The sequence below is a fragment of the Ciona robusta genome, unplaced genomic scaffold (genome assembly GCF_009617815.1).
Source record: "Ciona robusta unplaced genomic scaffold, ASM961781v2 AP042743.1".
NCBI classification, from domain to species: Eukaryota; Metazoa; Chordata; class Ascidiacea; order Phlebobranchia; family Cionidae; genus Ciona; species Ciona robusta.
Window position 1 is genome coordinate 112131 of NW_028323122.1, and position 23847 is coordinate 135977.

At 44.8% G+C, this 23847-nt stretch overlaps 1 protein-coding gene across 1 annotated transcript in view; it reads right to left on the reverse strand.

Annotated features, from left to right (window-relative positions):
- The window catches only part of LOC149723767 (uncharacterized), an 86410-nt gene that overhangs the window by 986 nt on the left and 61577 nt on the right, over positions 1–23847 (reverse strand). Inside the window, exons 50-74 of the mRNA XM_089893485.1 lie at positions 23557–23654; positions 23135–23290; positions 22438–22532; positions 22090–22174; positions 21926–22035; positions 21528–21722; positions 20996–21379; positions 19775–19963; positions 19534–19687; positions 19273–19442; positions 19032–19223; positions 18671–18749; positions 18487–18581; positions 17412–17594; positions 12167–12367; positions 10247–10459; positions 8380–8565; positions 7863–8060; positions 7625–7816; positions 7456–7558; positions 7303–7394; positions 7059–7253; positions 6810–7001; positions 6401–6482; positions 6231–6349 (exon numbers count right to left, since the gene is read on the reverse strand). Coding sequence (XP_089749611.1) covers positions 6231–6349; positions 6401–6482; positions 6810–7001; positions 7059–7253; positions 7303–7394; positions 7456–7558; positions 7625–7816; positions 7863–8060; positions 8380–8565; positions 10247–10459; positions 12167–12367; positions 17412–17594; positions 18487–18581; positions 18671–18749; positions 19032–19223; positions 19273–19442; positions 19534–19687; positions 19775–19963; positions 20996–21379; positions 21528–21722; positions 21926–22035; positions 22090–22174; positions 22438–22532; positions 23135–23290; positions 23557–23654 — 3958 coding nt within the window. The remainder of the gene's footprint in view (positions 1–6230; positions 6350–6400; positions 6483–6809; positions 7002–7058; positions 7254–7302; positions 7395–7455; positions 7559–7624; positions 7817–7862; positions 8061–8379; positions 8566–10246; positions 10460–12166; positions 12368–17411; positions 17595–18486; positions 18582–18670; positions 18750–19031; positions 19224–19272; positions 19443–19533; positions 19688–19774; positions 19964–20995; positions 21380–21527; positions 21723–21925; positions 22036–22089; positions 22175–22437; positions 22533–23134; positions 23291–23556; positions 23655–23847) is intronic.

Consider the following 23847-nt stretch of genomic DNA (forward strand, 5'->3'; position numbering starts at 1 on the left):
CAACTCACCCCACCAACATGGGGTAACCCTCCCCACCTTACAACTCACCCCACATTATGATAAATACTATAACTCACCCCACCAACATGGGGTAACCCCCCACCCACCTTTACAACTCACCCCACCAACATGGGGTAACCCCCCCAAACACCTTTACAACTCATCCCACCAACATGGGGTAACCCCCCACCCACCTTTACAACTCACCCCACCAACATGGGGTAACCTCCCACCCACCTTTACAACTCACCCCACCAACATGGGGTAACCCCCCACCCACCTTTACAACTCACCCCACCAACATGGGGTAACCCCCTCACCCACCTTTACAACTCACCCCACCAACATGGGGTAACCCCCCCACCCACCTTTACAACTCACCCCACCAACATGGGGTAACCCCCACCCACCTTTACAACTCACCCCACCAACATGGGGTAACCCCCCACCCACCTTTACAACTCACCCCACCAACATGGGGTAACCCCCCACCCACCTTTATAACTCACCCCACCAACATGGGGTAACCCCCACCCACCTTTACAACTCACCCCACCAACATGGGGTAACCCCCCACCCACCTTTACAACTCACCTCACCAACATGGGGTAACCCCCCACCCACCTTTACAACTCACCCCACCAACATGGGGTAACCCCCCACCAACATGGGGTAACCCCCCACCCACCTTTACAACTCACCCCACCAACATGGGGTAACCCCCCTACGCACCTTTACAATTCACCCCACCAACATGGGGTAACCCCCCACCCACCTTTACAACTCACCCCACCAACATGGGGTAACCCCCACCCACCTTTACAACTCACCCCACCAACATGGGGTAACCCCCCACCCACCTTTACAACTCACCCCACCAACATGGGGTAACCCCCCCACCCACCTTTATAACTCACCCCACCAACATGGGGTAACCCCCCTACCCACCTTTACAACTCACCCCACCAACATGGGGTAACCCCCCACCCACCTTTACAACTCACCCCACCAACATGGGGTAACCCCCCCAAACACCTTTACAACTCACCCCACCAACATGGGGTAACCCCCACCCACCTTTACAACTCACCCCACCAACATGGGGTAACCCCCAAACACCTTTACAACTCACCCCACCAACATGGGGTAACCCCCACCCACCTTTACAACTCACCCACCAACATGGGGTAACCCCCCACCCACCTTTACAACTCACCCCACCAACATGGGGTAACCCCCCACCCACCTTTACAACTCACCCCACCAACATGGGGTAACCCCCCACCCACCTTTACAACTCACCCCACCAACATGGGGTAACCCCCCCAAACACCTTTACAACTCACCCCACCAACATGGGGTAACCCCCCACCCACCTTTACAACTCACCCCACCAACATGGGGTAACCCCCCACCCACCTTTACAACTCACCCCACCAACATGGGGTAACCCCCCAAACACCTTTACAACTCACCCCACCAACATGGGTAACCCCCCACCCACCTTTACAACTCACCCCACCAACATGGGGTAACCCCCAAACACCTTTACAACTCACCCCACCAACATGGGGTAACCCCCACCCACCTTTACAACTCACCCCACCAACATGGGGTAACCCCCCACCCACCTTTACAACTCACCCCACCAACATGGGGTAACCCCCTCACCCACCTTTACAACTCACCCCACCAACATGGGGTAACCCCCTACCCACCTTTACAACTCACCCCACCAACATGGGGTAACCCCCCACCCACCTTAACAACTCACCCCACCAACATGGGGTAACCCCCCAAACACCTTTACAACTCACCCCACCAACATGGGGTAACCCCCCACCCACCTTTACAACTCACCCCACCAACATGGGGTAACCCCCAAACACCTTTACAACTCACCCCACCAACATGGGGTAACCCCCACCCACCTTTACAACTCACCCCACCAACATGGGGTAACCCCCCACCCACCTTTACAACTCACCCCACCAACATGGGGTAACCCCCCACCCACCTTTACAACTCACCCCACCAACATGGGGTAACCCCCCACCCACCTTTACAACTCACCCCACCAACATGGGGTAACCCCCCCACCCACCTTTACAACTCACCCCACCAACATGGGGTAACCCCCACCCACCTTTACAATTCACCCCACCAACATGGGGTAACCCCCCACCCACCTTTACAACTCACCCCACCAACATGGGGTAACCCCCAAACACCTTTACAACTCACCCCACCAACATGGGGTAACCCCCCACCCACCTTTACAACTCACCCCACCAACATGGGGTAACCCCCCACCCACCGTTACGACTCACCCCACCAACATGGGGTAACCCCCCCACCCACCTTTACAACTCACCCCACCAACATGGGGTAACCCCACCCACCTTTACAACTCACCCCACCAACATGGGGTAACCCCCCACCCACCTTTACAACTCACCTCACCAACATGGGGTAACCCCCCACCCACCTTTACAACTCACCTCACCAACATGGGGTAACCCCCACCCACCTTTACAACTCACCCCACCAACATGGGGTAACCCCCCACCCACCTTTACAACTCACCCCACCAACATGGGGTAACCCCAAACACCTTTACAACTCACCCCACCAACATGGGGTAACCCCCCCACCCACCTTTACAACTCACCCCACCAACATGGGGTAACCCCCCACCCACCTTTACAACTCACCCCACCAACATGGGGTAACCCCCACCCACCTTTACAACTCACCCCACCAACATGGGGTAACCCCCCACCCACCTTTACAACTCACCCCACCAACATGGGGTAACCCCCCACCCACCTTTATAACTCACCCCACCAACATGGGGTAACCCCCCTACCCACCTTTACAACTCACCCCACCAACATGGGGTAACCCCCACCCACCTTTACAACTCACCCCACCAACATGGGGTAACCCCCCAAACACCTTTACAACTCACCCCAACATGGGGTAACCCCCCACCCACCTTTACAACTCACCCCACCAACATGGGGTAACCCCCAAACACCTTTACAACTCACCCCACCAACATGGGGTAACCCCCCACCCACCTTTACAACTCACCCCACCAACATGGGGTAACCCCCACCCACCTTTACAACTCACCCACCAACATGGGGTAACCCCCCACCCACCTTTACAACTCACCCCACCAACATGGGGTAACCCCCACCCACCTTTACAACTCACCCCACCAACATGGGGTAACCCCCCAAACACCTTTACAACTCACCCCACCAACATGGGGTAACCCCCCACCCACCTTTACAACTCACCCCACCAACATGGGGTAACCCCCCACCCACCTTTACAACTCACCCCACCAACATGGGTAACCCCCAAACACCTTTACAACTCACCCCACCAACATGGGGTAACCCCCCCCACCTTTACAACTCACCCCACCAACATGGGGTAACCCCCAAACACCTTTACAACTCACCCCACCAACATGGGGTAACCCCCCACCCACCTTTACAACTCACCCCACCAACATGGGGTAACCCCCACCCACCTTTACAACTCACCCCACCAACATGGGGTAACCCCTCACCCACCTTTACAACTCACCCCACCAACATGGGGTAACCCCTACCCACCTTTACAACTCACCCCACCAACATGGGGTAACCCCCACCCACCTTAACAACTCACCCCACCAACATGGGGTAACCCCCCAAACACCTTTACAACTCACCCCACCAACATGGGGTAACCCCCCACCCACCTTTACAACTCACCCCACCAACATGGGGTAACCCCCAAACACCTTTACAACTCACCCCACCAACATGGGGTAACCCCCACCCACCTTTACAACTCACCCCACCAACATGGGGTAACCCCCACCCACCTTTACAACTCACCCCACCAACATGGGGTAACCCCACCCACCTTTACAACTCACCCCACCAACATGGGGTAACCCCCACCCACCTTTACAACTCACCCCACCAACATGGGGTAACCCCCCCACCCACCTTTACAACTCACCCCACCAACATGGGGTAACCCCACCCACCTTTACAATTCACCCCACCAACATGGGGTAACCCCCCCCCACCTTTACAACTCACCCCACCAACATGGGGTAACCCCCAAACACCTTTACAACTCACCCCACCAACATGGGGTAACCCCCCACCCACCTTTACAACTCACCCCACCAACATGGGGTAACCCCCCACCCACCGTTACAACTCACCCCACCAACATGGGGTAACCCCCACCCACCTTTACAACTCACCCCACCAACATGGGGTAACCCCACCCACCTTTACAACTCACCCCACCAACATGGGGTAACCCCCCCACCCACCTTTACAACTCACCTCACCAACATGGGGTAACCCCCCCACCCACCTTTACAACTCACCTCACCAACATGGGGTAACCCCCCACCCACCTTTACAACTCACCCACCAACATGGGGTAACCCCCCCACCCACCTTTACAACTCACCCCACCAACATGGGGTAACCCCAACACCTTTACAACTCACCCCACCAACATGGGGTAACCCCCCCACCTTTACAACTCACCCCACCAACATGGGGTAACCCCCCCACCCACCTTTACAACTCACCCCACCAACATGGGGTAACCCCCCACCCACCTTTACAACTCACCCACCAACATGGGGTAACCCCCACCCACCTTTACAACTCACCCCACCAACATGGGGTAACCCCCCACCCACCTTTACAACTCACCTCACCAACATGGGGTAACCCCCCCACCCACCTTTACAACTCACCTCACCAACATGGGGTAACCCCCCACCCACCTTTACAACTCACCCCACCACATGGGGTAACCCCCCACCCCTTTACAACTCACCTCACCACATGGGGTTACCCCCCCACCCACCTTTACAACTCACCCCCAACATGGGTTACCCCCCACCCACCTTTACAACTCACCTCACCAACATGGGGTAACCCCCACCCACCTTTACAACTCACCCACCAACATGGGGTTACCCCCCACCCACCTTTACAACTCACCCCACCAACATGGGGTAACCCCCACCCACCTTTACAATTCACCTCACCAACATGGGGTAACCCCCCACCCACCTTTATAACTCACCCCACCAACATGGGGTAACCCCACACCCACCTTTATAACTCACCCCACCAACATGGGTAACCCCCACCCAACTTTACAACTCACCCACCAACATGGGGTAACCCCCCCACCCACCTTTACAACTCACCCCCACCAACATGGGGTAACTTCCTCACCCACCTTTACAACTCACCCCACCAACATGGGGTTACCCCCCACCCACCTTTACAACTCACCCACCAACATGGGGTAACCCCACCCACCTTTACAATTCACCTCACCAACATGGGGTAACCCCCCACCCACCTTTATAACTCACCCCAAACATGGGGTAACCCCACCCACCTTTATAACTCACCCCACCAACATGGGGTAACCCCCCCACCCAACTTTACAACTCACCCCACCAACATGGGGTAACCTCCCCACCCACCTTTACAACTCACCCCAACATGGGGTAACTTCCTCACCCACCTTTACAACTCACCCCACCAACATGGGGTAACCCCCCACCCACCTTTACAACTCACCCCACCAACATGGGGTAACCCCCCACCCACCTTTACAACTCACCCCACCAACATGGGGTTACCCCCCCACCCACCTTTACAACTCACCCCACCAACATGGGGTAACCCCCACCCACCTTTACAACTCACCCCACCAACATGGGGTAACCCCCCACCCACCTTTACAACTCACCCCACCAACATGGGGTAACCCCCACCCACCTTTACAATTCACCCCACCAACATGGGGTAACCCCCCACCCATTTACAACTCACCCACCAACATGGGGTAACCCCCCACCCACCTTTACAACTCACCCCACCAACATGGGGTAACCCCCCCCACCTTTACAACTCACCCCACCAACATGGGGTAACCCCCACCCACCTTTACAACTCACCCCACCAACATGGGGTAACTTCCTCACCCACCTTTACAACTCACCCCACCAACATGGGGTAACCCCCCACCCACCTTTACAACTCACCCCACCAACATGGGGTAACCCCCCACCCACCTTTACAACTCACCCCACCAACATGGGGTAACTTCCTCACCCACCTTTACAACTCACCCCACCAACATGGGGTAACCCCCCACCCACCTTTACAACTCACCCCACCAACATGGGGTTTTACAACTCACCCCACCAACATGGGGTAACCACCTTCCATCCTCATTACAAGTAACAATCATCGACCCTTCACCTCTCGTAAACCATGTCGTGTGTGGGCACCTGTGATGTCATAATTACCCAACAATCCATCTATGATGTCATAATACTCACATCAACTCGACAGACGAACCAATCTCACGATTTTCGTGGGTCTTGCTAGCGCCACCTACCGACAGTATCTCGCAGAAGACATCTATGCGGTTTTATAGTTGCAATGGGTGTAACTACTTCGTAAATAAGCTTGTAACTACATCGAAAAATTCACAATAACACACCCCGTTCCACAATAACACACCCCGTTCCACAATAACCCACCCCGTTCCACAATAACACACCCCGTTCCACAATAACACACCCCGTTTCACAATAACACACCCCGTTTCACAATAACACACCCCGTTCCACAATAACCCACCCCGTTTCATAATAACACACCCCATTTCACAATAACACACCCCGTTTCACAATAACACACCCCCGTTCCACACCTGATGGCTTGAGTTTGAAACTACATACATACCATAACACTTGAGGTTCTCAGGTTGGGGGATCCACCCACCTTCCCTCCCACAAATGACGGCCAACCTACGTAGTTTATATTCACGGAAATGTTTCCCATGCACACACGTGTATGTTACATTGCTTCCAACTTTGGTGCCATAGCCATCCACTCTAGCTCCCTCCACTGGTGGTAATGCGTCGCAATGGATCACTGTTAAATATGGATGACATCACAATGGTGAAATATGACATCATGATGACATCATACCTTTACACATGATGATAGCATGAGGTGATGGTTGCCACGAACCTTGTACGCACGTCACATCACGAGCGACTTCTCCCTTACCAAACCACTTCCCATCATTACATTGATAAGTTACATTGATACCAACTTTATATTGAGTGATGTTTGATATTATGCGGCTCCCATTCACATGGGGTGGTGTCTCGCATGTTATCGCTGTTGTATACATCTCTTATGACATCATACATTATGACATCACACCCACCTTTACACTCCATATTGCCACCTAATGGATGGGGATTCCAGCCAGCGTTGCCATGGCAGCTCGTTGTTCGCTTGGTCACGCCTCGTTGCATCCTGTAAGAACCATTGAAGCATGAATATCATGAGGGTCAACCAAGTTGGTTAACAGACCCACCAATAGCCAGCCACGCACTCGTACGTGGCGTCCGATCCAACTTTTAATCCATCATACGACAATGTAGCGTGGTGTAAGGTAGGTGGGGGGGCACAGTATACGTCTGTAATCAATATCTGTTAGGGGGGTTTCCCATAATAACAAGGGATATCCCCCACACAGCAACTACCTGCACAAGTATAATTAATGTTGGGAAACCACCCATTATGAGAACACCTCACGGCAAGTGTGAACGAAGCACCCGGAACGAACCATTTACCAGGGGTGCATGTGAAAGTGATGATGTCATTGTATGCATAAAGCTCCTCTAGTGGTGGGTGGATGGCCATCAATGGTACGCGGGGTGGATTGCATCTAACAACTACACAACACATTAAACAACAGACACACGCAACCTACATATTCACCCTCGCATGGATATTCCGTTATACTGCGTCTCCATTGTCCCGTCTTGTCGCACATAATGGATATTGTTTGCGAAGAATTCAATATCTTGTAACCTTCATCGCAAGTAATTCGTAACTCCTGTAATCCACCAGTGTTTCCATATCTTTCAATGGATAATGTTGCGAACGGTGGAGGTGCAGGAACACTGCATTTGTGGTCTAAACAATACTGTGTTAGCATATATAAACATAGACATCATATATATAAACAAAGACATCATATATATAAACATAGACATCATATATAAACATAGACATCATATATAAACATAGATATCATATATAAACATAGACATCATATATAAACATAGATATCATATATAAACATAGACATCATATATAAACATAGACATCATATATAAACATAGACATCACATATAAACATAGACATCATATATATAAACATAGATATCATATATAAACATAGATATCATATATAAACATAGATATCATATAAAAACATAGACATCTTATTTACATCCACATGTGCGAGTCCTCGGGTCAGGTGACCACTTCCCATTGGTCGAACAAACTGAGGTCAAAACTTCTGATTCGCCGAAACTTTTGTTGCCATGACAACGATAGATGACCTCATCATTTAAATTTGTTGCATTGTATGACATCATAAGACCCATTATTGATGGTGGTTCCCCACAGTCGATACCTGGGATGTTTGTCATGATGAAACTTATTTAACCTTTTCACGACAACTTTGTGGCTGATAATTTGTACAACCCATTAGTGACCACTGGGTTGGAGCAATTGCCGTTAAGTGTCTTGCCCAAGCACACCTACACCCACAATGGTTGGATCAAGCCTCAAACTCATGCTCTCCGACCTAGAAGCCAGCATCATAACCATTGATTCAAAATAGCCCCCCCCCCCACAGTGCTCCACAATAACCCCCAACCACCCCACAGTGCTCCACAATAACCCCCAACCCCCCACAGTGCTCCACAATAACCCCCAACCCCCCAGTGTTACACAATAACCCCCAACTCCCCACAGTGCTCCACAATAACCCCCAACCCCCCAGTGCTCCACAATAACCCCCAACCCCCCAGTGTTACACAATAACCCCCAACTCCCCACAGTGCTCCACAATAACCCCAACCACCCACAGTGCCCCACAATAACCCCCAACCCCCACAGTGCTCCACAATAACCCCCAACCACCCACAGTGCCCCACAATAACCCCCAACCCCCACAGTGCTCCACAATAACCCCCAACCCCCCAGTGTTACACAATAACCCCCAACCCCCACAGTGCCCCACAATAACCCCCAACCCCCACAGTGCTCCACAATAACCCCCAACCACCCCAATAACCCTCAACCCCCCCACAGTGCCCCACAATAACCCCCAACCCCCCACAGTGCTCCACAATAACCCCCAACCACCCACAGTGCCCCACAATAACCCCAACCCCCACAGTGCTCCACAATAACCCCCAACCCCCAGTGTTACACAATAACCCCAACCCCCACAGTGCCCCACAATAACCCCAACCCCCACAGTGCTCCACAATAACCCCCAACCCCCCAATAACCCTCAACCCCCCACAGTGCCCCACAATAACCCCCAACCCCCACAGTGCCCCACAATAACCCCCAACCCCCACAGTGCTCCACAATAACCCCCAACCCCCCCAATAACCCTCAACCCCCCCACAGTGCTCCACAATAACCCCCAACCCCCACAGTGCCCCACAATAACCCCCAACCCCCACAGTGCTCCACAATAACCCCCAACCCCCCACAGTGCCCCACAATAACCCCCAACCCCACAGTGCTCCACAATAACCCCCAACCCCCCAATAACCCCAACCCCCACAGTGCTCCACAATAACCCCCAACCCCCCAATAACCCTCAACCCCCCACAGTGCCCCACAATAACCCCAACCCCCACAGTGCTCAACAATAACCCCCAACCCCCACAGTGCTCCACAATAACCCTCAACCCCCCACAATAACCCCCAACCCCCACAGTGCTCCACAATAACCCCCACCCCCCACAATAACCCCCAACCCCCACAGTGCTCCACAATAACCCCCAACCCCCCACAATAACCCCCAACCCCCACAGTGCCCCACAATAACCCCCAACCCCCCACAGTGCTCAACAATAACCCCCAACCCCCACAGTGCTCCACAATAACCCTCAACCCCCCCACAATAACCCCAACCCCCACAGTGCTCCACAATAACCCCCAACCCCCCACAATAACCCCCAACCCCCACAGTGCTCCACAATAACCCCCAACCCCCCACAATAACCCCCAACCCCCACAGTGCTCCACAATAACCCCTAACTCCCCACAGTGCACAATAACCCCAAACTTACGTTGACACGTAAACCCAGTTGGATCAGGAACCCACTCCCCAACCCCATTACATGTGTATGACATTATCAATGGTGATCGTTGGGTGCCATCTAGTGGTGAAAAGTTGTAACCATCGTCGCAACGAACATCAACTATTGTTGCATAAGAATGATACCATTGTGATGACATAACCGTGTGTGGTCCGTTGACAACTGGGCTATTGCATTGAACCACTGTGAAAATAAATTGAACCACTGTAAAAATAAATTGAAGCACTGTGAAAATAAATTGAACCACTGTGAAAATAAATTGAAGCACTGTGAAAATAAATTGAACCACTGTGAAAATAAATTGAACCACTGTGAAAATAAATTGAACCACTGTGAAAATAAATTGAAGCACTGTGAAAATAAATTGAACCACTGTGAAAATAAATTGAACCACTGTGAAAATAAATTGAACCACTGTGAAAATAAATTGAACCACTGTGAAAATAAATTGAACCACTGTGAAAATAAATTGAACCACTGTGAAAATAAATTGAACCACTGTGAAAATAAATTGAACCACTGTGAAAATAAATTGAACCACTGTGAAAATGAATTGAACCACTGTGAAAATAAATTGAACCACTGTGAAAATAAATTGAACCGCTGTGAAAATAAATTGAACCGCTGTGAAAATAAATTGAACCACTGTGAAAATGAATTGAACCGCTGTGAAAATAAATTGAACCACTGTGAAAATGAATTGAACCACTGTGAAAATGAATTGAAGCACTGTGAAAATAAATTGAACCACTGTGAAAATAAATTGCACCACTGTGAAAATGAATTGAAGCACTGTGAAAATGAATTGAACCACTGTGAAAATAAATTGAAGCACTGTGAAAATAAATTGAACCACTGTGAAAATAAATTGAACCACTGTGAAAATAAATTGAAGCACTGTGAAAATAAATTGAACCACTGTGAAAATAAATTGAACCGCTGTGAAAATAAATTGAACCACTGTGAAAATGAATTGAACCACTGTGAAAATGAATTGAACCACTGTGAAAATAAATTAAACCACTGTGAAAATGAATTGAACCACTGTGAAAATAAATTAAACCACTGTGAAAATGAATTGAATCACTGTGAAAATAAATGGAACCACTGTGAAAATGAATTGAACCACTGTGAAAATAAATTGAACCACTGTGAAAATGAATTGAACCGCTGTGAAAATAAATTGAACCACTGTGAAAATGAATTGAACCACTGTGAAAATAAATTGAAGCACTGTGAAAATAAATTGAACCACTGTGAAAATAAATTGAACCACTGTGAAAATGAATTGAACCACTGTGAAAATAAATTGAACCACTGTGAAAATGAATTGAACCACTGTGAAAATAAATTAAACCACTGTGAAAATGAATTGAAGCACTGTGAAAATAAATTGAACCACTGTGAAAATAAATTGAACCACTGTGAAAATAAATTGAACCACTGTGAAAATAAATTGAAGCACTGTGAAAATAAATTGAACCACTGTGAAAATAAATTGAACCACTGTGAAAATAAATTGAACCACTGTGAAAATAAATTGAACCACTGTGAAAATAAATTGAACCACTGTGAAAATAAATTGAACCACTGTGAAAATAAATTGAACCACTGTGAAAATAAATTGAATCACTGTGAAAATAAATTGAAGCACTGTGAAAATAAATTGAACCACTGTGAAAATAAATTGAACCACTGTGAAAATAAATTGAACCACTGTGAAAATAAATTGAACCACTGTGAAAATGAATTGAACCACTGTGAAAATAAATTGAACCGCTGTGAAAATAAAAGTTTTTCGACGACCCGAACGATGACATCATCACTGATAAATGTTTTTTTCTACAGTTCTAAACTAACAAAATGAAAAAAAATTTAAACAAATTAAACCTTGGCAAGTAATACTGGGGAAACCAATTGGTCGATATTGTGCGTTGGGTGAACACGTGACTTCTGGTTTCGCATAGAGGGAACCCCCGGCATCGAAAATACCGAACCCCATATCGCAATACACGAACACTCTATTGTCGGGAGTGAAAGTTAGATGTGCATGGGGGTCACTGGGGTGGTGGCATCGGAGCTTAGATTTATCTGGGGGTAGAATACGATAAATAAAACAACAAAAACTATTTAAGGAAAAGTGACAAATAATAGCAATCTTGAATCTTGTTGTAATGCAAAAATATGACTTCGCTGCATATTCACGTATGCACTCTCGATCAGTATTAACTCACGTATGCACTGTCGATCAGTATTAACTCACGTATGCACTGTCGATCGGTATTAACTCACGTATGCACTCTCGATCAGTATTAACTCACGTATGCACTCTCGATCAGTGTTAACTCACGTATGCACTCTCGATCAGTATTAACTCACGTATGCACTGTCGATCAGTGTTAACTCACGTATGCACTCTCGATCAGTATTAACTCACGTATGCACTGTCGATCAGTATTAACTCACGTATGCACTGTCGATCAGTATTAACTCACGTATGCACTGTCGATCGGTATTAACTCACGTATGCACTCTCGATCAGTATTAACTCACGTATGCACTCTCGATCAGTGTTAACTCACGTATGCACTCTCCATCAGTATTAACTCACGTATGCACTGTCGATCAGTGTTAACTCACGTATGCACTCTCGATCAGTATTAACTCACGTATGCACTGTCGATCAGTATTAACTCACGTATGCACTGTCGATCAGTATTAACTCACGTATGCACTGTCGATCAGTATTAACTCACGTATGCACTGTCGATCGGTATTAACTCACGTATGCACTCTCGATCAGTATTAACTCACGTATGCACTGTCGATCAGTATTAACTCACGTATGCACTGTCGATCAGTATTAACTCACGTATGCACTGTCGATCGGTATTAACTCACGTATGCACTCTCGATCAGTATTAACTCACGTATGCACTGTCGATCGGTATTAACTCACGTATGCACTGTCGATCGGTATTAACTCACGTTTGCACTGTCAATCAGTATTAACTCACGTATGCACTCTCCATCAGTATTAACTCACGTATGCACTGTCGATCAGTATTAACTCACGTATGCACTGTCGATCAGTATTAACTCACGTATGCACTGTCGATCAGTATTAACTCACGTATGCACTCTCCATCAGTATTAACTCACGTATGCACTGTCGATCAGTATTAACTCACGTATGCACTCTCGATCAGTATTAACTCACGTATGCACTGTCGATCAGTATTAACTCACGTATGCACTGTCGATCAGTATTAACTCACGTATGCACTCTCGATCAGTATTAACTCACGTATGCACTGTCGATCAGTATTAACTCACGTATGCACTGTCGATCAGTATTAACTCACGTATGCACTGTCGATCAGTATTAACTCACGTATGCACTCTCCATCAGTATTAACTCACGTATGCACTGTCGATCAGTATTAACTCACGTATGCACTCTCGATCAGTATTAACTCACGTATGCACTCTCGATCAGTATTAACTCACGTATGCACTGTCGATCAGTATTAACTCACGTATGCACTGTCGATCAGTATTAACTCACGTATGCACTGTCGATCGGTATTAACTCACGTATGCACTGTCGATCAGTATTAACTCACGTATGCACTGTCGATCAGTATTAACTCACGTATGCACTGTCGATCAGTATTAACTCACGTATGCACTGTCGATCAGTGTTAACTCACGTATGCACTGTCGATCAGTATTAACTCACGTATGCACTCTCGATCAGTATTAACTCACGTATGCACTGTCGATCAGTATTAACTCACGTATGCACTCTCGATCAGTGTTAACTCACGTATGCACTGTCGATCAGTATTAACTCACGTATGCACTGTCGATCAGTATTAACTCACGTATGCACTGTCGATCAGTATTAACTCACGTATGCACTGTCGATCAGTGTTAACTCACGTATGCACTGTCGATCGGTATTAACTCACGTATGCACTGTCGATCGGTATTAACTCACGTATGCACTGTCGATCGGTATTAACTCACGTATGCACTGTCGATCAGTATTAACTCACGTATGCACTGTCGATCAGTATTAACTCACGTATGCACTGTCGATCGGTATTAACTCACGTATGCACTGTCGATCGGTATTAACTCACGTATGCACTGTCGATCAGTATTAACTCACGTATGCACTGTCGATCAGTATTAACTCACGTATGCACTCTCCATCAGTATTAACTCACGTATGCACTGTCGATCAGTGTTAACTCACGTATGCACTCTCGATCAGTATTAACTCACGTATGCACTCTCGATCAGTATTAACTCACGTATGCACTGTCGATCGGTATTAACTCACGTATGCACTGTCGATCGGTATTAACTCACGTATGCACTGTCGATCAGTATTAACTCACGTATGCACTGTCGATCGGTATTAACTCACGTATGCACTCTCGATCAGTATTAACTCACGTATGCACTCTCGATCAGTATTAACTCACGTTTGCACTGTCGATCGGTATTAACTCACGTATGCACTGTCGATCAGTGTTAACTCACGTATGCACTGTCGATCAGTATTAACTCACGTATGCACTGTCGATCAGTATTAACTCACGTATGCACTGTCGATCGGTATTAACTCACGTATGCACTGTCGATCAGTATTAACTCACGTATGCACTCTCGATCAGTATTAACTCACGTTTGCACTGTCGATCGGTATTAACTCACGTATGCACTGTCGATCAGTATTAACTCACGTATGCACTGTCGATCAGTATTAATTCACGTATGCACTGTCGATCAGTGTTAACTCACGTATGCACTGTCGATCGGTATTAACTCACGTATGCACTGTCGATCAGTATTAACTCACGTATGCACTGTCGATCAGTATTAATTCACGTATGCACTGTCGATCAGTGTTAACTCACGTATGCACTGTCGATCGGTATTAACTCACGTATGCACTCTCGATCAGTATTAACTCACGTATGCACTCTCGATCAGTATTAACTCACGTTTGCACTGTCGATCGGTATTAACTCACGTATGCACTGTCGATCAGTGTTAACTCACGTATGCACTGTCGATCGGTATTAACTCACGTATGCACTCTCGATCAGTATTAACTCACGTATGCACTCTCGATCAGTATTAACTCACGTATGCACTCTCGATCAGTATTAACTCACGTATGCACTGTCGATCAGTGTTAACTCACGTATGCACTGTCGATCAGTATTAATTCACGTATGCACTGTCGATCAGTGTTAACTCACGTATGCACTGTCGATCGGTATTAACTCACGTATGCACTGTCGATCAGTGTTAACTCACGTATGCACTGTCGATCGGTATTAACTCACGTATGCACTCTCGATCAGTATTAACTCACGTATGCACTGTCGATCAGTATTAACTCACGTATGCACTGTCGATCAGTATTAACTCACGTTTGCACTGTCGATCGGTATTAACTCACGGTTGCACTATCGATCAGTATTAACTCACGTTTGCACTCTCGATCAGTATTAACTCACGTTTGCACTGTCGATCAGTATTAACTCACGTTTGCACTGTCGATCGGTATTAACTCACGTATGCACTCTCGATCAGTATTAACTCACGTATGCACTGTCGATCGGTATTAACTCACGTTTGCACTGTCGATCGGTATTAACTCACGTTTGCACTGTCGATCGGTATTAACTCACGTATGCACTGTCGATCGGTATTAACTCACGTATGCACTCTCGATCAGTATTAACTCACGTATGCACTGTCGATCAGTATTAACTCACGTATGCACTGTCGATCGGTATTAACTCACGTATGCACTCTCGATCAGTATTAACTCACGTATGCACTGTCGATCAGTATTAACTCACGTATGCACTGTCGATCAGTATTAACTCACGTTTGCACTGTCGATCGGTATTAACTCACGTATGCACTGTCGATCAGTATTAACTCACGTTTGCACTCTCGATCAGTATTAACTCACGTTTGCACTGTCGATCAGTATTAACTCACGTTTGCACTGTCGATCGGTATTAACTCACGTATGCACTCTCGATCAGTATTAACTCACGTATGCACTGTCGATCGGTATTAACTCACGTTTGCACTGTCGATCGGTATTAACTCACGTTTGCACTGTCGATCGGTATTAACTCACGTATGCACTGTCGATCGGTATTAACTCACGTATGCACTCTCGATCAGTATTAACTCACGTATGCACTGTCGATCAGTATTAACTCACGTATGCACTGTCGATCGGTATTAACTCACGTATGCACTCTCGATCAGTATTAACTCACGTATGCACTGTCGATCAGTATTAACTCACGTATGCACTGTCGATCAGTATTAACTCACGTTTGCACTGTCGATCGGTATTAACTCACGTTTGCACTGTCGATCGGTATTAACTCACGTATGCACTCTCGATCAGTATTAACTCACGTATGCACTGTCGATCAGTATTAACTCACGTATGCACTGTCGATCGGTATTAACTCACGTATGCACTCTCGATCAGTATTAACTCACGTATGCACTGTCGATCAGTATTAACTCACGTATGCACTGTCGATCAGTATTAACTCACGTTTGCACTGTCGATCGGTATTAACTCACGTTTGCACTGTCGATCAGTGTTAACTCACGTATGCACTCTCGATGGGTATTAACTCACGTATGCACTGTCGATCAGTGTTAACTCACGTATGCACTGTCGATCGGTATTAACTCACGTATGCACTCTCGATCAGTATTAACTCACGTATGCACTGTCGATCAGTGTTAACTCACGTATGCACTCTTGATCAGTATTAACTCACGTATGCACTGTCGATCAGTGTTAACTCACGTATGCACTGTCGATCGGTATTAACTCACGTTTGCACTCTCGATCAGTATTAACTCACGTTTGCACTGTCGATCGGTATTAACTCACGTATGCACTGTCGATCAGTATTAACTCACGTATGCACTGTCGATCGGTATTAACTCACGTTTGCACTGTCGATCAGTGTTAACTCACGTATGCACTCTCGATGGGTATTAACTCACGTATGCACTGTCGATCAGTGTTAACTCACGTTTGCACTGTCGATCAGTATTAACTCACGTATGCACTCTCGATCAGTATTACTCCATCCCTCATCCAAACACTTGGTAACCATGTAAGGCAAACTGAAGTCAAAGAAATGATCAGGATTACAGAAGAACAAGATGTCAGTATTGTATTCACGTCGGGTTTTTGAATTCTGGTAAGCGTTTACCAAAGTTGGCGGTGTGTTGCAGTAAATGCCTGTGGTTGGTTAGAACTGTTTCAGATAAGCCAATATTTTAATTATTAGGTTAAATACACAGTCCACAATTTTCACAGAAACTCGAAGCTAAAGCTTACGCAAAGAATAAGATGGCAGATTTTTCAAGCTTTCGTTTTTGTACATAAGCTATTCAATGGGAAAAATCAAAGGCTGTGACTTTCTCTTAACGCGTGTAGATCGTGCTCACAAAGCAATCTCTTGTTTTGTAAAAAGAAATGGAAAGAGGGTTAGAGTGCCATCTGTGAATGCCCAAAATGTTGTCTCATTTTTAAAAAATTAACTTGGAAGAGTAGAACCCAACGTTGGAGAAAAATTAGCAATGAAAACATGCTTTGCGCGTTCTGGGATACATTTCGAAATATGACGTTCTAAACGACCCATAAAATTGAAAGCTCGATCCATTACCATAAAACCCATAAACTGTAGTTGTGTTTTATTTATATTGGTAATATCAAAGCTTGAGTTTTTTGACTTGTTAGTGACTATCGTGTCAGCTGGCATGACGTTAACTTTCTTTAGATATTTCAGATTTTAGTAAAAACTTTTAACACGACGTATTAGATGTACGGGGTATTAATTTATTACAAATTGCTTAGAATAAGGTTATTTGGGATAAAACATGTTAATTTACCACGCAAAGACACACGAATATGCCGCACGTGAATTTGGGTATTCCCCGATATATTACGTCATCGGAAGCTCAAAGCTGCCGTGTTTAAGGAAACGGAAGCTTTTACGAGCTGCCGTCTTTTGATCTGACTTCCGTGGGTTAAAAACATACACTGTTAGTATTTGATTAGGTTTAAAGAAAATAGTGAATTACAATTCGATAAATTAATCAGACAAACTTCAATTAATTAACAAACTCACGTTCACAAGTTATATTGTGCGGCTCCCACTGCCCCCGGTGGTTGCAAATGGCGAGGGATTCCCCATTGACACGAAAACCACGATTGCAATAATATCTATAATATTATATATATATGTTATAACTGGGGTAAAAATAATATAAAAGTTACTTGAAATAACATAAACAAACACTTAATATCCCCACCTAGTGGTATCAGTGTACATGGCGCCACGATTCACAAAATATCCAAAGTGTGTCGGGTAAGCTTCATGGCAAGTTATCCCTGTGTGTGATGTCATAATGGATTGTTATGACATCATAATTGATTAGTTATGATGTAACTTAGGTGTTTATCTCTTCGAATACGATAGTGAAGATCAAATTAATTAAAACAAGAAGAGAATTAACAGAAAACAACAGTCGTTTAAACACGCTAGGGGGAAAAACTACTTGAAGAAAAATAACAAATAAGATTGTGAATGTGACTTACAAAAATATAAATTAACTCGTATTGAGTCATTTAATTGAAACAAAGGAAGAATTTATGACATCACAATGCACATACTTATACAAGCAATATATTTGATCTCTATGTCCCAGTCCCCACTAGCGAGGCACGTAAGTGTCATGCTCCAATGATCCCGACGAAACCAATACCCCTCGTCGCAGTTGTACGTTACGGTTGAGTTGACACCGAACCCCCCGGTGGTCGTGATGCGCCCGTGCTCGACGGGGGGTGGGGGGTCGCATGTTACGTCTGCGATGCATCGTTACCACTAGGAGGAGCTATACAACACCATTGTTACCGTGACAACGAGCTTTGTTAACGTCAATATTCCATCTTCCGTTAATACATGATGTCATGATGGAGGATTGTTTCGGAGCAAATTGTAACGCATGATCGCACTCGTATAAAACACGGGTCCCAAATATATGGGTCTCAACTTCATGGGTTCCAAGTTCCGTCCTGTTTGACCTGCAGAATATCGCTTGCTTTCAAACCATTGATCTGATCTCACTAGATTTTGCAATCAAAGCAGTTAGACCAAAACTCTTTAGACACAAACCTTGTCCCGTTGATAGAAGTTCCATTTGTTGAATTGGAATAATTATAAGTTGTATTCATTATTATTGGAGGTGATGTGGTTGGTGTGGTTGTGTTGGGGTGAATTATCGTTCGTTTCGTGTTTTCAACCCATCCTGGGTCCTCACACGTTGTAACTACATACATAGATATCATATATAACAAACATAGACATCTTATATACCATAAATAGAAAATATATATAGCAATCATAGAAATCATACTAATGCACTGTAGCTCCTCCGGTGGTGGTTCCCACAGTCCCCGTCGAGAACATCTTATGGTTACCGATGGCAACCCGTTGACGTGGTAACCTTCGTTGCAACGAAGCGTGGCGATTGAACCATAACCGTGACCCGTCGCGTAAATCGCTCGTGCGTGATGGAAGTAACCCGGATGTCCGCATGTTAACGCTGAGAACATAGATATCATATATACCAACATAGATATCATAACACAGGGCTTAACTTTGTATAAAGCAGTGATTCCTAACTCGTTTTTTTAAGGCGACCCGTTTAAAAAACAAAATTTACTTCGAGAACATCTTGCGACCCAAGCATATCGCCGTAATATTTTAAAAGCCATACACGATTGCGTTGTAAACGGGTAATCCTTTAGCTGGTGGTCAGTTTCGTTTCTAAATGTTCAACATAAATATTGTCAACATATACTGACCTGTGTAAGGTTAACGATTTATTACGTCACATTAGCAATATTGACATCACAATAGTGATATATTACCTACGTTACGTTATAATCTTGTTTTCGCATTGTTTTATGCCAGTTAAAGCCTTTAACTCAGCTCTAACTCTTAACCCCTAACAAGCAGTAACTTTTGCAGAAAATATTGTTTATCAAATCACTAATGAGCTAGCTGTGGTTGCTGGCTATTGGTGAGTTTTTGAAACTGAGGCGTTGCTTTACGCCCGAATAAAGACTTTTTGCAAACATTTATATACTTATGCGCATAAGTAAAAAGCATCCAACCTGTTTTCAAGCACTGGCAGGTTAAATATTCAAGAGGACAATCGCTATTATGAGGCAAATAATCAACAGGTGAATTGCTATTATGTCGTAATCAATTGCCAGGTCAAACAATCGCTATTATGATGTAATGAATCCACAAGTGAATCCTTACTATTACGTAACAAACATGCTGCATGGTTGAGGAAAACATCGTAAATATGAATCAGTTCTCCTTATGTAACATGTTTAGGTTGTTCACTACAGCCTGTTGCAATGTTTATTAGGCAAGTTACATTTATTCTTAAACGCAACCGTAAAAAAACTGACGAAACTAAGCAACCAAAAAAAATTATCAGGCGACCCAACTTTGGGTCGCGCCCCACGTGTTGGGAACCTCGGGTATAAGGTACATTGGTGGGTATACAAACTTTATATTATTTAATGCAAACATAAATATTGTCAACATATAAATCACCCACCTTTGCAAGTAAAGTTGACATTACCCCACCCCCCATCCTCCATACACTGGATATAACCCATATGAACCCCTGGTTGAACCCAATATCCGACCCCACATATATACTGTGCGTACGATCCATAGAAATCATATGATTCAACGCGGTGTGCATGCTCAACACTAGGTGGGGTACCACACCCTACACGAAAACAACCAATCAGATTAGGTTGTGGTTGCCACACCCTCTTTTTATTGCAGGTTATTGTCGTCTGATTGGTCAACGCAGGGTCATGACCTCCGACCCTGAACCCTGGGTCACATGACACGATGACCTTTGACCCAAAGTTGAAATCATCCCCGATAAGAAAGGAGTTGTGTGGCAGAGTGGGTGGAAGGCACCGTATTTCTGTGGGGGGGTGGTTAAATGTTTAGAAACAAAGTAATATGTTGAACTTTATATGTTAAGTTGTGATTGAGAAGTGTAATTATCAGTTGGTAACTTAATACTTTAAATTATGACATCACAATACTTTAAATTTATGACATCACAATACCCGAGCAATACAGTGTGGCAGGGTCGGGATACCAATGCCCGTTGTCGTGACAACGAATCGAAACTTTACGTAAACCCTCGACGAACCATCGTCCCACAATGCATTTGTACATAACAATCGCCCCGGATGTTAGCTCTTTTGCAATGTCATAACGTATCGTGTTAGGGATTTCCCCAGGATTAGGACAAACCACGCCTGTAAACATAGATATCATATAATATAACTCTAATGAATGGGCACGTATCGTTATATTATAAACCAACCAGCACATAGAAACAATATAAACCAACCAGCACATAGAAACAATATAAACCAACCAGCACATAGAAACAATATAAACCAACCAGCACATAGAAACAATATAAACCAACCAGCACATAGAAACAATATAAACCCACGTTTACAGCGTATCGACGCAGGGCTAGGTATCCACGTCGAGCTATTTGAACAACGAGCATCCATTGACACCACCCCTTTGTTAAACCAATATCCTTTGTTACAAGTGTACCTGTAATCATACTCATTATGATGTCATCATTATGACATCATCGCATGCACGCACCTGACAACGGTCTTGTAACCACGGCTGCCGTTGCCAACAGTAATCGTTGAGTTGTTGATTTGCGGGGGTGGCGGGCATTCAAGCACTGTAATATATGATGTCTATGTTTATATATGATATCTATGTTTACATATGATGTCTATGTTTATATATGATATCTATGTTTACATATGATGTCTATGTTTGTATGTGAAATCTATGTTATCTATGTTTACATATGTCTGTTTATATGTGATATCTATGTTTATATATGATGTCTATGTTTATATATGATGTCTATGTTTTTATATGATGTCTATGTTTTTATATGATGTCTATGTTTATATATGATATCTATGATGAACTCACTCATACAGGGCCCCACCAAGTGGTTCGGACTCCACTCTTTATATTCACGACACTTGACACGATAAGCACCAGATGTTCCGTTAAACAACCACCCGCTGTGATAAACATGGGGGGTTAATGGTGTTGGGGTTCTTCAAGTGTTGGTTGCCTTACTTAATTTTTCCTCTCGTTACAATATAGCAAACTTACATAACACAACTTACACAATAATAAACATAACACAACTTACACAATAATAAACATAACACAACTTACATAATAATAAACATAACACAACTTACATAATAATAAACATAACACAACTTACACAATAATAAACATAACACAACTTACACAATAATAAACATAACACAACTTACATAATAATAAACATAACACAACTTACACAATAATAAACAGAACACAACTTACACAATAATAAACATAACACAACTTACATAATAATAAACATAACACAACTTACATAATAATAAACAGAACACAACTTACATAATAATAAACATAACACAACTTACACAATAATAAACATAACACAACTTACACAATAATAAACATAACACAACTTACATAATAATAAACATAACACAACTTACATAATAATAAACATAACACAACTTACATAATAATAAACATAACACAACTTACACAATAATAAACATAACACAACTTACACAATAATAAACATAACACAACTTACACCCTACACCCGACCACCATCTCCGAACCAAAAGTTCGTTTCTTTGAATCCCCAGCCAGCACTAGCGCCCCTGGAGGTAGTTCGTACTTCGGACATTTCACTCTCATACATGGGAATTCTCCTGGATCGGGAACCCAGGTTCCCTCGTCTGAACATCTGTGATGTCATAATGTGTGATATGATACATCTAATGTTATAATGCGTGATGTCACAATGTTATAATAAATACATTAATATTAAGTTAATTTGCCTCTTGGATTACGGCAGCGAAGATCAAAGAAAATTTAAAACCAAAGGACAGCAAATAGATAAAACTACACTGTTAAAACATATTTACATTTTATTGGAAATAAGCGTGGTCGCTACACCAAGCAGACAAACAACGAGCCATTTATGTTGAACAATAAGTTTGAAACAACTACCTCGATTCAAACGACGATCTTCCTCGTAAATATTCGTGCCCGATGTTGCAATCGTATCGAATCACTGATCCGTAACTATATTCGCCACTTGCTTTCATCTATAATAGATATCTTATATAAGCAACATCATTGGTGTCAAAACCCAGGCTAGGTTAGCGAATTGGTCACCCCAGTTTCTGTTACTTTTTTCAGTAAATAACACATGCGTATAAAGCGTTCATCGTTAACAATCCTTTACTCGATCGCAAATGTTCCGAGCAGCTGAAAGCTAAAGAATCAAGGGGACAATCG